The sequence below is a fragment of the Euleptes europaea genome, chromosome 1 (genome assembly GCF_029931775.1).
Source record: "Euleptes europaea isolate rEulEur1 chromosome 1, rEulEur1.hap1, whole genome shotgun sequence".
NCBI lineage: Eukaryota > Metazoa > Chordata > Lepidosauria > Squamata > Sphaerodactylidae > Euleptes > Euleptes europaea.
Window position 1 is genome coordinate 173,628,222 of NC_079312.1, and position 14,489 is coordinate 173,642,710.

General features: G+C 44.2%; 1 protein-coding gene across 1 annotated transcript; it reads right to left on the reverse strand.

The window, feature by feature from the left end:
• Positions 1-1,085: 1,085 nt before the first annotated feature.
• On the reverse strand, positions 1,086-9,240 carry LOC130483222 (lysozyme C, milk isozyme-like). Its single transcript, XM_056856018.1, has 4 exons — positions 9,102-9,240; positions 6,469-6,630; positions 3,077-3,155; positions 1,086-1,152 (listed from the first exon to the last, which is right to left on the reverse strand). Exons 1-4 carry the CDS (start codon positions 9,238-9,240, stop codon positions 1,086-1,088), a joined length of 447 nt encoding a protein of 148 aa, XP_056711996.1.
• Positions 9,241-14,489: the final 5,249 nt, after the last annotated feature.

The window sequence follows — 14,489 nt, forward strand, 5'->3', positions numbered from 1 at the left end:
TGGCAGGAGGTTTTAAAGGAGGAGCCTGAGGAGGGCGGGGTTTGGGGAGGGACGTCAGTGCCATAGAGTCCAATTGCCAAAGCTGCCATTTTCTCCAGGTGAACTGATCTCTATTGGCTGGAGATCAGTTGTAATAGCAGGAGATCTCTATCTACCACCTGGAGGTTGGAAACCCTATGGTTGGTCTAGGTTTGCCTGATCTCATTAGATCTCAGAAGCTAAGCAGGGTTGGCCCTGGTTAGTATTGGTATGGGAGATCACCTGAGGAGTGGCTGTGGCTCAATGGTAGCGCATCTGCTTGGCATTCAGAAGGTCCCTGGTTCAATCCCTGGCATCTCCAATTAAAGGAACTAGGCAAGTAGGTGATGTGAAAGACCTCTGCCTGAGACCCTGGAGAGCCGCTGCTGGTCTTAGTAGACAATATTGACTTTGATGGACCAAGGATCTGATTCAGTATAAGGCAGCTTCATGTGTTCCCTACCAGGATCATTACGCAGAGTCAGGCAATGGTAAACCACCTTCATAAGACTCTTGCCTTGAAAACCCTATGGGGACGCCATAAGTCGGCTGTGACTGGATGGCATTTTACACAGAGAGAGACCTGGAAGATCCCTGGCCTTCACCCCTGGAACATCTCAGGCAGTTGATGGTGAGTTTCTGGGCAGTAGACTGGTGGTTAAGACCTTGCCTGGCAGCACTGGTGTTTGTTTGTGGAGTAATTCAACCATGCACTTAAGAATTAGACGAATGGTAGCAAGAGGATCCAGGGAACTGCTGGCAGAGCTAGTTCTACAATCCCCATTAATTGGGATGCACTGGGGCCCATAGACACAAACAGATTCATCAAACCAAAAGGATGTGATGCTTCGACACAATTTATTGAAGATTTTCAAGCAGAGAAATCCAGAATCCCCAAACCAGATCAATGCACCCCTGCCCTCCCACGTCTCAAATTTCCCTCTTTTTTATGCAAAGAACTTCCCAACTGCTTGGGAAAAAAGGATTGGGATTGGAATGAAGGCGGGTATCATTTTAGTAGCACAGTCATCAGAGAAGTGCTCAGATTTTATTCCGAATCAGGGACCTCAGAGTTGGCAGCCACTGGTCCAATGTGAGAGATTTCGTCCCTTGCAGTTATTCCTCCAAGCAACCCTAAAAGTCAGGAAGAGAGAAAGGAAAATAGGTACCATCACACAACAGTCACAAGCTGGAGGATGAGAGATCTAAAACAGATAAAAGGAAGTATTTTTTCACACAACACATAGTTAAACTGTGAAACTCTCTGCCCCAGGATGAGGTGATGGCTGCCAACTTGGAAGGCTTTAAGAGGGGAGTGGACATGTTCATGGAGGAGAGGGCTATTCATGGCTACTAGTAAAAATGGCTACTGGTCATGATGCATACGTATTCTCTCCAGAATCAGAGGAGCATGCCTATTATATTAGGTGCCATGGAACACAGGCAGGATGGTGCTGCTGCAGTCGTCTTGTTTGGGGGCTTCCTAGAGGCACCTGGTTGGCCCCTGTGTGAACAGACTGCTGGACTTGATGGACTCTGTGCCCAATATATTCTATAAAATACAGCACCCACTGCCATGGAATACACTCTAATTGTTCTTCTCTGGGCTGTATTAACCTTCCATACAGAGTGTGCATACCAGTATCAACCAGATAAACGGTTGACACAGAGTCAAACTGAATATATCCCAGTACACATATCTGGGTTGTTATAATACTGCTATAATACTGTTATACCTGTTGTATTGTGTATATGTGTACATAATAAGTGATTTTATTAGACTGCTGACAAAGGCCAGGGGAGCGAAAAGCTTTTGGTTTGTGGTTTCAGTCTATCAACCTATTGCCATTTGTGCTTTTTAAAATATATATTTTTGAAATGTTTTTATTAATGACATTAGCACCTTAAAATAAACACTTTTCCATACACAGTTGAGTTCTTTTCCACCCATCCTTTGGGCACCCAGCTTTGTTTACATGTTGGGTTTTTCTTTTCCCCTTTTGTTTCTGTCGCTTGATGGGACAGATCCAGGAACAGATGCAGTTGACGCATCAGCCAAAGCTAGGCAACAGCACCCCAAAACACCGCAGCCATGTGGTTTTCTAAGGTGACTGCTGTGTTGAGTTGCACGCCCAAGCTGCAAGCCTGGCTTTTCAAGGGGGCTATAACACCATCCAAGAGAAGAGAGACCTCAAGTCCCAGGTCTGCCTTTCTACTAATCTAGAGTACCTCTGTCTTGCCAAGATTAAGTTTCATCTTATTCACTCTCATCCAGACCATTACTGACTCCAAGCACCATTGGAGAAGGGCCGTGGCTCAGTGGCAGAGCATCTGCTTGGCATGCAAAAGGTCACAGGTTCAGTCCCCGGCATCTCCAGTTAAAGGGACTAGGCAAGTAGGTGATGTGAAAGACCCCTGCCTGTCTGAGTACACAAGTAGAGAGCCGCTGCCAGTCTGAGTAGACAATACTGTCTTTGATAGACCAAAGGTCTGGTTCAGTATAAGGCAGCTTCATGTGTGTTCATGTGTGTGTTCAGAACATCAACACCATCCTTGGAATTTGGTGGGAAGGAAAGGTAAAGCTGGGTGGCACCCCAACCCAGACCTCTAGATGACCCCCCTCAGGAGGTTCACATATACCTTGGGGGATGAAACCAAACCCTGTGGAACTCAGCTGCCATGAGGCAGAGAATCCCCCAGCACCACCCTGAGACCGCCCCTCAGATCATATGCGAACTACTGTAATATGGTGCCCTCCAGTTCCAGTGCTGAGAGGTGGCTCAGTAAGATACTATGGTCGATAGTATCGAAGGGTACTGAGGATCCAGCGGAACTAGCAAAGTAAAATTCCCTTTCTCTAGTTCTTGGTAGAGGTCATCAACGTAGGCAACTAAAGCCCTCTCTGTTCCAAATGCCAGCCTGAAGCCATATTGAAATGGATCCAGAAAATCAGTCTCTTCTAAGAGCCCTTGTAATTAAGTTTTCTAATTTGTGAGAGCTCCTTTTTAGAGCTGGTATCTTCCTGATACCCAGAGATGCTGAATGAAGATGGACTCACCAGGCATTCATCCTGTTGGGGTCACGGACCACCCTCTTAGCACACTCGATATCATCACTGATGTCATTAGTCAGAAAATCTGCCAAAAGATTTGCCAGAAAACAGAGGTTATTAGGGACTGTTGATAAGGATTTCTTCCCAACCATCACATTGATCAGTCAGCAACAGTATGAACAGAGGCATTCTTAGTAGCCGCCCCACAATTGCAGGCCTTTTCCCCCTACATGTCCATTATAGTCCAAGCATGAATGCTTCTTCAAGAGTAAGGTCAAGCTTTGCTATCCCAGTCAATATTCAATGACTAGGGGTGAGCAGGAGTTTGGATCATTTTTAGGGACCAAAAGATCCACTGATTCGATCTTGCATTTCCAATATTTCTTAAGTTCTATTCCAGTGGTTGTTTGGCAAGAAAGAAGAGTTTCAGGGTGTCACTCTGACAGACAATGGTAACTCTATGGGGTCACCTACCTGATCCTTTTGGCTGGAGAAGCTGGGAATTGAACCTGGTACCTTCTGTATGCAAAGCAAATGCTCTGTCACAGTGCCATGGCTCCTCACCTCTTGGTGGTGGAAAGTGCTATCAAGACGCAGCTGACGTACAGCAACCCCATAGAGGGTTCAAGGCAAGAGATGAACAGATGGGGTTTGTCATTGCCTGCCTCTGCATAGCAACCCTGCACTTCCATGGTGGTCTCTCATACAAGTACTAATCAGGGCTTGTGAGATCTGATGAGATTAAGCTAGTCTGGGCCATCAAGGTCTAGGCACTCTCCACTTTCCCATATATATTTCTCCAAGTTTATTAATATTCTATTTAAAATTGATAGTAATATGTTTTCAAAACCAGTTCTACTAAAGGAATCCATCTGCACATCTTCTTGACTGAAGAAATTTTCTACCTCTCATTTTTCCAACCTATTTTAATATATTTTCAATTATATTTCAGAAATGAACCACCACCTTTCTAAAGATAAGCAACCAACATGTTGAAAACCAACTTCCACTATAGTGTGTGTGTGGGGGGGGGGGGGAGATTCCCACTCTAAATATTTCCTGGTTTTTGTACAACACTTTGGAAGGTCCCAAATTCTAAACTGATCCATAGCACTCCTGAAAAACATTCCAGTGATAAGGAACCCCAGATTCAGCAGAGGAATCGATAGGAATCCTGAGCAATTCTCACATAATGTAGGCAAAGATTTTGAGTACTTCTGACAGTTTTGCTGAAATTTTTTGGTAAATTGGTTTTCAAATAGATTGTCATTTTTAAAAAAGTAAAGCTATATATCAGCTATCCAGCGGTAGCTGCAGTAGCAACACTAAGGGATCATGAAATGCATTCATACCATTCAAAACAATGTGACAATGGTACTGAATGAGCAAAACTCAGTATAATCTGATATTGGGGCCAGAATGTTTTGGTGGGTTTTGTTACAGAAGCCAAAGCCTGCTAAAAGACTAGTTAATGTAAATACAGTTGAAAGAGTAGTTTAGTCCACTTGTACCCTAGGGGGAGATGTGGTGCATTCTCTAAGGTTTACTGAATGTTTTCTCTTGCAGTTCAGCCTGCCTCGTGTTGCTTTTCTCTCTCTGCTGTGTGTGTGTGCTAGTGCTTGTACTCTGAAGGCCTCTCTGTTGTATCAGTGCCCTGCAGTCAGTTATTGCTTTTTACAAATCCTGTTGCAGTAAAACTAATTGAAAATAAACTCCAAACCATGGGATTGAATTATTTCTTGAATTCTGCCAACAGGTTATGGGCCCAGCATGCTTCCGCTGCACAGCTCTGCTACCACTTTTCTTATTCATGCATCATGACGGGTGTATTACACAGAAAGAATGCAAAGAACCCAATTTGGGTATAGAGGGGCAATATGCTGAAACTGTATGGCCTCCCCTCCTAACATAGGCACAAACTGGGAGAGGTGAGAGAAAGGCAGCAAGGCATTTACTGTGTGGTACCTCCACTCTCCAATCCAGGGTAGGGATATCAGCCTCCAGCTGAAACATGGGGACCCCCAGAATTATAGCTCATCTGCAGACTACAGAACAGTTCACCTGGAGAAAATGGCTGCATTGAAGGGTGGACTGTATGGCATTGTCCCCAACTGAAGTCTCTGTCCTCCCCAGGCTCCACCCCCAAATCTCCAGGAGTTTCCTTTTTTTAAAAATATTTTTTTTATTTTTTCCAAATCATTATACATTCCATTTCACATATTAAAAAGTATAATTCTTTAACTTCCCCTCTCCCCTCCTCTGATCCTTTAAATTACATTGTTTCTCTCTTTGTATTATTTATCTAATTCATTTATAACAAAAACATCCGTATCCAATACATCCGCTCTGAATTAGATCAAAATATGTTTGTTAATATCACACTTAAATTCATTTCTACAATAATTAGACCATGCCTCCCATTCTTTTGCAAATTCATTATCGTCCTTTTGATTTATCGACGCCGTACGTTTTGCCATTTCTATCTCCAGGAGTTTCCTAACCTGGAGCTGGCAACCATAATCCAGGGACTGAAGTAGGGTGAGAGGAGTGGGAAGCAGTGCATCTTATTTCCTGGAAGCTTCATTTGTTAAGGATTATGATTAAATGACCTTTCATCCCAAGTATCACTTTAACATTTCCAACTCTGCAGATACACCCAGAAGCTGCACATAAACAATGGAGATTGCTAGAATTTTCTAGGGTGTTTCTCCCCTTTTGCTGGCAAGTTTCTACTAGGTAAGAGGGGAGTGGTTTCATAGAATGTGTATGAAATCTCTGTTCTGTATTAATAGAGGCATACTTGAGGCACTTAGTGTAGGTTTCTGAGTAGGGGTACGTGTGAAGAAAATGCACTTCTGAGTCATGACCCAATTGTGGAAGCATAAGGAACTGGGAGGATGAAATAAAGCTGAAGAGGTGAGCTCCTCATTGAGGAGAGGTGAGTAAATTCCACAACCCCCCACCAGGTAGAAACAGGTGTCTGCAAGGCCTACTTTACCATTGGGGTGAGATGGTCAACAACTTATTGTGCCTCTGGCAAGGATGCCTCTCAAGGATGGGAACTCAAGAAAGTATGCAAGACAGAAGAAGAATGCTGGCAGGGTGAATCAAAAAGTGAGGTGCTGATATTCTTCTTTAGCAATAATCTTGACCTAGACATCCTGAAATATAGAAGCTTCAGTGGTGAGTGGCAGAGCACAGGTTGAGATCACAGCTGGAGAAGGAGTGGAGGAAGGAGATAAGTTGAGAAGAGAAGCTACCAAAGGGGGGACCATGTAGGGGAGGAGAATTGGAGTTAGAGGAGAAAGATCTGTAGCTCTCCATCAAAAACAGCCCCACATGCTTTGGGAATTTCATAGACATTTGGCTTGGTGGTTCCATAGTAACAAGCTACTTACTGTTACAGGAGGTGTGACAACCATTGGCTGTTCTGCCCTGTCCATTGGAGCACCACCAACGGCTGTTGATCTGAAAAATCCCATAGTCCCTGCTACCATCGCTGTTTGGTGGCCCCACAGCCGCGGTGTTGAATCTGCTTTCATGATAAGCCATACAGATCCCTGGAAGAAAAAGAGCATGAAATTAATGGAGGGAGTGTCGTGGGGAGAAAAAGAAGTTTCATTTTCATAAACCATTTGAAACCGCTACCAATATTCTGAAATGGAAACGGCTTTTTAATCTCTTTTTTAAAATGCCAGGAAAGCTATCTGTGTTTTGTTTTGTTTTAATGTTCAAAACTAAGCAGACATTTCAGTTATTTATTTATGTATTTTAAATAGAGATGCTGGGGATAAAACATGGGACCTTCTGCATGCCAACAGATGCTCTACCACTGAGCCATGACCCTTGAATGGTAAGATTTATTTATTTATTTATTTATTTCATAATCTCCCTGAGACTCAAGGCAAATTGTGTGTGTGTGCGAGAGAGAGAGAGAGAGAGAGAGAGAGAGAGAGAGAGAGAGAGAGAGAGAGAGAGAGAGAGAGAGAGAGAGAGAGAGAAGTGCTGTCAAGTCACAGCCAACATATGGCAATCCCAGCAAGAGACTTCCAAGACAAATGAGTTGCAGAAAGTGGTTTGCCCTTCCCTTCCTCTTCAGAGTCTTCCTTGGTGGCCTCCCTTCCAAGTATCGACCATTCCAATCCCTCCCCAAAAAGATTAATGACTTTGGGGGGGGGGGGAAATGCAGTCCTATAGAATAAAGCATCTATTGTACAATGTCATGCAGCCAGGATTACAGAATTAGAAGACAATGCAAACAACCAACTGTCTAAAGAAAGGTATACTGTCAACAATGCAGCCAGTTCCAGCAGGGTAGCCCTGTTGGTCTGCAGTAGAAGAGGTAGATCTGAGTCTAGCAGCACCTTGGAGACCAACCAGATTTCCGGGATATAAGCCTTCGAGAGTCCAAGCTCCCTTCATCAGGTGACTGACAAAGGGAGCTTTGATTCTCGAAAGCTTGTACCTTGAAAATCTTGTTGGGCTTTAAGATGCTGTTGGACTTGAATCTAGCTCTGTAAGTGGAATTAGAAGGGTAGAAGAGAATGCAATAAAAGCAAGATGATACCTACAATAGTCATTGCAGTAGATTACAGCCTTTTTTTCAGTACAAAGGCACCCCCCTTCATACAGCCATCTTTTTCACTAAGGTTACTTATGTAAACTGTATGTTGCAGGCAGAGCTGTGTAATGGAAATGCCTCTTTCATTGTAGACTAAGGAGTACCCCAAGCACAGGCAACCTTTTTAGACTTGAGCGCTGAAAGGTATGCATCTACCCATAAAGATGTTACTGTGTTGACAAACCAAGGAGGGCAGTCGAGGATTAGGGGTGTGCATTTGGTAAAGTCGAACCACACCACCACTACCCCAAAAAAAGCTGGAAAAGACTTACCTTGGTCTCTGGCTGGCTGGGTAATATAGGGACTGGTGGCAGTGCTACTTCTGAAGCGTGAAGACTCACACCTCAGCCTTTTTTCTTTTTCTTTTTTTTTTGGTGTTGTCTAGTTTGCTATGCCCCATCCCAAGGCATCTTGCCTTAAGGTCCTTTGATACAAGCCATGTGCTTGGCCCTACCGCCCACTATTACTATTGGTGCTTTAATCTAGTGTGGAAGAATACTGTTGCTTAAATTGCTATTGCCAGCTACAGAAGCTCACGAACCAACCCACCTGATGGAAGCTGAGTCCCACAAGGAGAAACTGACAATACTTCCCTGCGGTGCCTTAGAGGTATACAGTGGATGGAGAACTCTATTAAACTTTCCCCAGGAGATAATCCTGCTTGGCTGGGCACTCTGGGAGAGGATTGGAGCATTGGGGGTTTACTTCTTTTTCAGCTGCCAGGGGTGATCTTTAAGAATTGCAACTGATCTCTAGATGACTCACAACAGCTCCTCTGGAGGAAATAGCTGCTTTGCAAGATGGATTGTGCGGTCAACATGTTACAGTTCTTCACTTGTTTTCCCCCTCCAGCCACACAGCAGCTGGGGAAGGGCCATAACTCAGTGGTAGAGCATCTGCTTGGCATGCAGAAGGTCCCAGGTTAGGCTTGCCAACCTCCAGGTACTAGCCGGAGATCTCCTGCTATAACAACTGATCTCCAGCTGATAGAGATCAGTTCACCTGGAGAAAATGGCCACTTTGGCAATTGGAATCTATGGCATTGAAGTCCTTCCCCTCCCTAAACCCTGCCCTCCTCAGGCTCCACCCAAAAGCCTCCCACTGGTGGCTAAGAGGGACCTGGCAACCCTATCCAAGGTTCAATACCCGTTATCTCCAGTTAAAGAAACTAGGCAAGTAGGTGATGTGAAAGACCCCTGCCTGAGACCCTGGAGAGCCGCTGCTGGTCTGAGTGGACAATACTGACTTAGATGGACCAAGGGTCTGATTCAGTATAAGGCAGCTTCATGTGTTCAAGAGGCATCGTGGGCCGCTGCTTTTAGAAAACACTTACTGTAAATATTTAAAAAATGTCGAATTGTAAGAGAGCAGATGAAATTGCACAGAAAGGGAAAGGAAAAGCAAACTTACAGTCCCCCAGGCTGTAGCCATAATAGCCACTCATCCCTGCATTTTTCAGTCTCCTAGCTAGTTCACACTTCTCAAACACTACTGCTTCATTCACTGCGATGAGCAGGAAGAGGAGGGCGGCAAAAGCCTGGACCTTCATGGCTGCGGCTCTCTGGAGTTTGATGTGAAGCTCTGTTTAGATCCTTGCTGGATTTTTATAGTCCAGACCTAGGCAACAGAAAATGAAGGATTGGCTTGCTGTTGGTCAGCAGGAAGCAAGCAGATGAATTCCCTGGGGCCGTTTCTGATATGAATGCAATCAGGGGGTTTCCCCTGCATGCAATCCCTTTCCATAAACATTCTCTCAAAAACTCAATTGTTAGTATAATCTCTTCAGACGAGGGAAAGGATACAACCGTTTGTATCGGAGCCAAAGATCTGTCATTCCAACACATTGTAAATAAAAGCCGTCTCTCTTACCGTTCTTTTTCTTGCTTAACATTTTCTTTGGCTCTAGGTAATCTGTCATTTTTGATGGATAGGCACCTACCTAGATTTTCACACCCACTCTGACAAGGTGCCTTTGTGTTTTTTCCTTTTTGCACAATACGTATCCAGGCTGCAGTCAGCAATAAACAAACCGTTGCTTCTCAGTCATCCATTACATATGTCCTTTCCAAGGGCATGATCTCGCAGTTCACTGGCAATAGGATTCTGGTAAAATCCTTAATCGCACCCTTTGCTTGTGTCCAAAAGCCTCTGATTTTAGAGCAAGTAAAAAAATGTGAAATAATCTTGCATGACCCTTCCTTCAATGCAAACATTCCACATTCTCACGTTTACATCTGTTTACACGGATTAAATAATTTACCATATTTTCCCATATCCATTACCATTTTTTTTATTCTGAAGAGGCCAGCGTGGTGTAGTGGTTAAGAGTGGCGGACTCTAATCTGGTGAACCGGGTTAGTTTCCCCATTCCTCCACATGAAGCCAGCTGGGTGACCTTGGGCTAGTCACAGTTCTCTCAGAGCAATCTTAGCCTCACCTACCTCACAAGGTGTCTGTTGTAGGGAGAGGAAGGGAAGGAGATTGTAAGCCGGTTTGATTTTCCTTAAAAGGTAGAGAAAATCAGCATATAAAAACCAACTCTTCTTCAACCATCTTTCAAGTGCCTAATTGTATCTCAAACTCTAACTTATACTTAGAGACAGGTCTTGGCTCCATCTCCCTGTTAGCATGGAAAACTGTGGTGAAATTCAGGGTTTTTTTCCTATTATACCAGGACTTTCTTCCAAATCTTTTAAAATGGACTGAGCTTGACCCTTTTGTGTCCTCTTGGACAAAGGCAATAGACAAAAGACTTTCAAGTTTACAGATTTCCTATCCAAGTTTTCCCTCAGGCCCTCCTTTAGTAATGAATGAGATACTCACAGATTTAGAACAAAAGGATCATCTTGAACTATGTGGTGATGCCAAAAGGAAATGTGCACCCTCCTTCTGGGGACAGAGTACCCCATCTTTTCCAGTGCTACCAGACTATCTAGAATTCTTAACCATTCTAACTTTTCGAAGACACTTCTTCTTGGCCAGACACAATGCCTTACCCATCAACGAATGATTTGGCAGATTCTTAGATAGTCCATGTTCTCCACTTGCCCTGGGCCTAAGGGTAATTTTCCGTCCTATCTGGATTCTCTGGTTAGTCCAAAGTTATGTAGGATCTTTATGCATTCAAGATTTAATTGCCCTTTTTCAATGGTTTTGCTGGGCCGTATGCTAAAGATCCCTTTTTCAGACCGGCTGTGTCCCTGCCCTCTTCAGTCAATGGACTCCTTGATACATATAATTCTGTACTGTCCTTATGTATACCAACTTAGGCTAAAATGGATTATACCATGTTTTAACAAATGGTCCACATATCCTCGAGCAACTTTGGAGCAACTTAGAGGACTCTGACCCTCAGTGTACTTATTTTGTTGCTCGTTGTTTGGAGGCTGCAGAGAAGAGATGAAGGGAGGTGTTTTTAGAGATGGGTCTTATTTATGTTTTGTGGTTTTATTGTTCAAGACCTCGGTCTAAGAACAGGAGGAAAGAAAGAAAGATATCCCAATTGGACAGAGAGTCGGCCCGTGTGAAAAGGCAAAAGCAGAAGCGTTTACCCATTTTTTATCCTGTTGTGATTTATATTCTTCTATAAGATCTTCTCTTATTACTCCATTGATTTCACACTTTCCTGTTTGTTCTCCCGACTGTCGTTTAATCTATCTGCTGTCTGGTAAAGATAAGGCTGTTACTCTATCTGTAGTTTATTATTGAACGGCTGCTTTGAAGAATCGCCAAAAGTTCTAAGCAAGTTATGCCTAAATGCTTATTTGCGTACAAGTGCTCTTTTCATACTGGAACTGGAACCTGAGTTAGTAGTCTGTTCCAGCAAAATAAAACAGTGGCACCTTAGAGACTAATAATAAGCTTTCATGACTCAACTGATGAACTGAGCTCTGACTCATAAAAGTTTATGCTGGAATAAAACTTGTATTTAAGGTGCCACTGGACTTCTGTTTCATCATTCTTTTAAAAATATTACCATCCGCCCAACATTATCCCCTCGCTTTGCCTCAGATCCTTGTTAGCCAAGGCTCTCACCTCTTTGGTCCCGATCACCAAGAGGAGACGACTCGGGAATCAGGTAAAGGGTTCTTTATTGAAGCATAGCAGGGCTGGAACAGCTCTCCAAAGATTTCCGCCCAAAGTCCAAGCAATTGTACCTTTTGCCACTGCCCATATTTGGAGACCTTCCTATCTTGCACATTCCATTGGGTAATGTGCACATTTCCTCTGTCCCTTGTCATTTCCTTGATTCTGCAGTTTATTCTAATTCAGGAAATAGTGGAGGGAGGGGGCTGGGGTATTAGCTTGCGGTGTCAACATCTGCTTATTGTTTACTCGGCTTTGCCTACTCGGCATCCCTGTGTTTAAACTCTAGGTAGCCTGGCCTCTGACCACCTCCTATTTATTCCATCCTCAGCTGACTCAGCACTAATTGAGACACCTGGGACTTTCCAGGGTCATATCATGGCCAGCTAGCATGCCCATTATCCGTGTCCTCCTTCACTAAATATCAGAGGTTTTTTGTACATCTTCCTCAATAATCTTTTCAACCTGTAAGATATTAGTAATACTTAAACACACTGGTGTAATGGTTAGACTGTCCCACTAGTATCTGGGAGGTTTTGGGGGTGGAGCCTGAGGAGGGTAGGATGGGCTTCAATGCCATAGAGTCCAATTGCCAAAGCAGTCGTTTTTTCCAGGTGAACTGATCTCTATCGTTTGGAGATCAGTTGTAATAGCAGGAGATCTCCAGCTAGTAGTTGGAGGTTTGTAGGGAAAAGGCACCTCTATGCTAGTACCTGAGGTTTGGAAATCAGCTTAGATGTGAAAAGATCTTAACAAAGTGCAAAATATTTATAATGCTACACAATGACACAAGCCATAACAAATTACATAAACAACACAAACGACATAAACATGTGCATAATCAACAAGCAGTCCAAGACCAACATATATAGTCACAAGTTATACAATCCTTCAAAAGGTAAGTCTTCAGCAATCCCTTGAAAGGTAAATGTATACAGTCAACAGTGGTCCCACGAAGGTTTCCACCAAGTGAAGACGTAGACTGATGGGGATACGGCCGCTTTGATTTTTTATATTAATCTCTTCTTCAGTCCCCAGAAACAGCTTATTCTCACTTCAAATACGACTGCCAGCAATATTTTTAAGATCAACGTCAACCAGTTCCACGCAGGGATACAAAAAGTGTAGCAGTACTATCCCACAGGTGAGTAGTATCTTTATAGCTATCAGGTGTGTGCTATTAATACCTGAAGGTTGGCAACCCTATAGGTGTTGCGTACAGGCAGGTCTGAGTCTCTGCTTTCCACACAGCAATGTATCGGTGCTGAAGGAAGCAGAGCCTGACGCGTATTTTACTCTTGCCGGGAGGGGCCGGTATACTCACTATACAGGAACAAGGTCACAGACAGACACAAGCTCCTCGCCCTTAAGGGCTTGGCTGCAGGCCACGGCTTTCTTCCAAGTTCAACACCACGGCAAACCGGACTCCAAACGAAGCTTCTCAAGATAAGAGACAGGCGGCATGCAATAACATTGCTCCCACGAGGCACTTAATGGTCAGTCTTGCTTATATTGCCTTCGTGACTCTCCAGGTGTTTCAGCTCAACTGTCGGCTTCAGACTCTGATTCCTCCTGCGCCAACTTACATCTTTTGTCCAAAAGCCGGGCCGACTTTCTCCTTTGCTGCAATCCCATTCTACCTTTTACTCTTCTTCTCTCCACTGGTGGAGGAGACCCTGAAGGTGAAAGGCTTTCTCTTCCCTGTTCCTGTTCTCTTGTTTCAGCCGGCCGGTCTTCTGGCTCAGAGGCCCCGTCTTGCTGTTCCGGTGTTATCTCTTCAGAGGGAGTGAGGGCTTGTTCTGCCGCCTCCTCTTCTTCTGAAGAGTAACTCTCAGGCTGATTCATGACAATAGGATTCCCAGGTTCAAATCCCCACTCTGTCACAGAAACTTGCTGGGTGACCTTCAGCCAGTCACATACTCTCTAGTCCAACGTATCTCACAGTGCTGTTGTGAGGATAAAAAGAGGAAGATAGAACAAGCTTATAAGCCACACTGGGAAAACAAGTGGAGTATTATGGATGGATGGATAGATGGATAGATGGATAGATGGATAGATAGGATAGGGAGATGATAGATGATGAGAGAGAGAGAGAGAGAGAGATGACAGACAGACAGACACACAGACAGACGAAACAACATTATTCATGGCAGTCAAATGTAATTTATGATCTCATATGCCTTAATATTGGATATGCAGAAGATGGGGATTAGCAAATCTGGCCCCCTTAAGAATCTCAGCCCCCCCTCACCCCGATCGCCAGCCCTGAGGTCTGTGTAGAAAGAGCAGTGGCTGGGAAACAATTGGCCCCTTGCTTTGGCCCTCACCCCCCATACTCCAAATGGCTAAACCTAGTTGCTGAGCAGGGTAATAGACATTCAAGAAGTGATCTGAATTGCCTTGGGTGAGGGTCCTTCCCAATGCTACACCCCTAAACGCATCACAGAAACCAAGTGAACCCTTGGTCTGGTGCAGTACGGTTGGGTATCTTCAGTTCTTTTCCCCTGACATTCTGTTATCCCCCTTCCCAATCAGGGGACAGAAGAAGCCAGTGCCTTGTTTCCTCTGTGATCCCTTTTGGATGCTGATTCCAGTGCGCTAATCCTTTCCCCCCACCTTATCAAGTCACAGCTGACTTATGGCTACCCCGTAGGGGTTTCAAGACAAGAGACATCTGGAGGTGGTTTGCCATTGCCAGCCTCCGCTTTACGA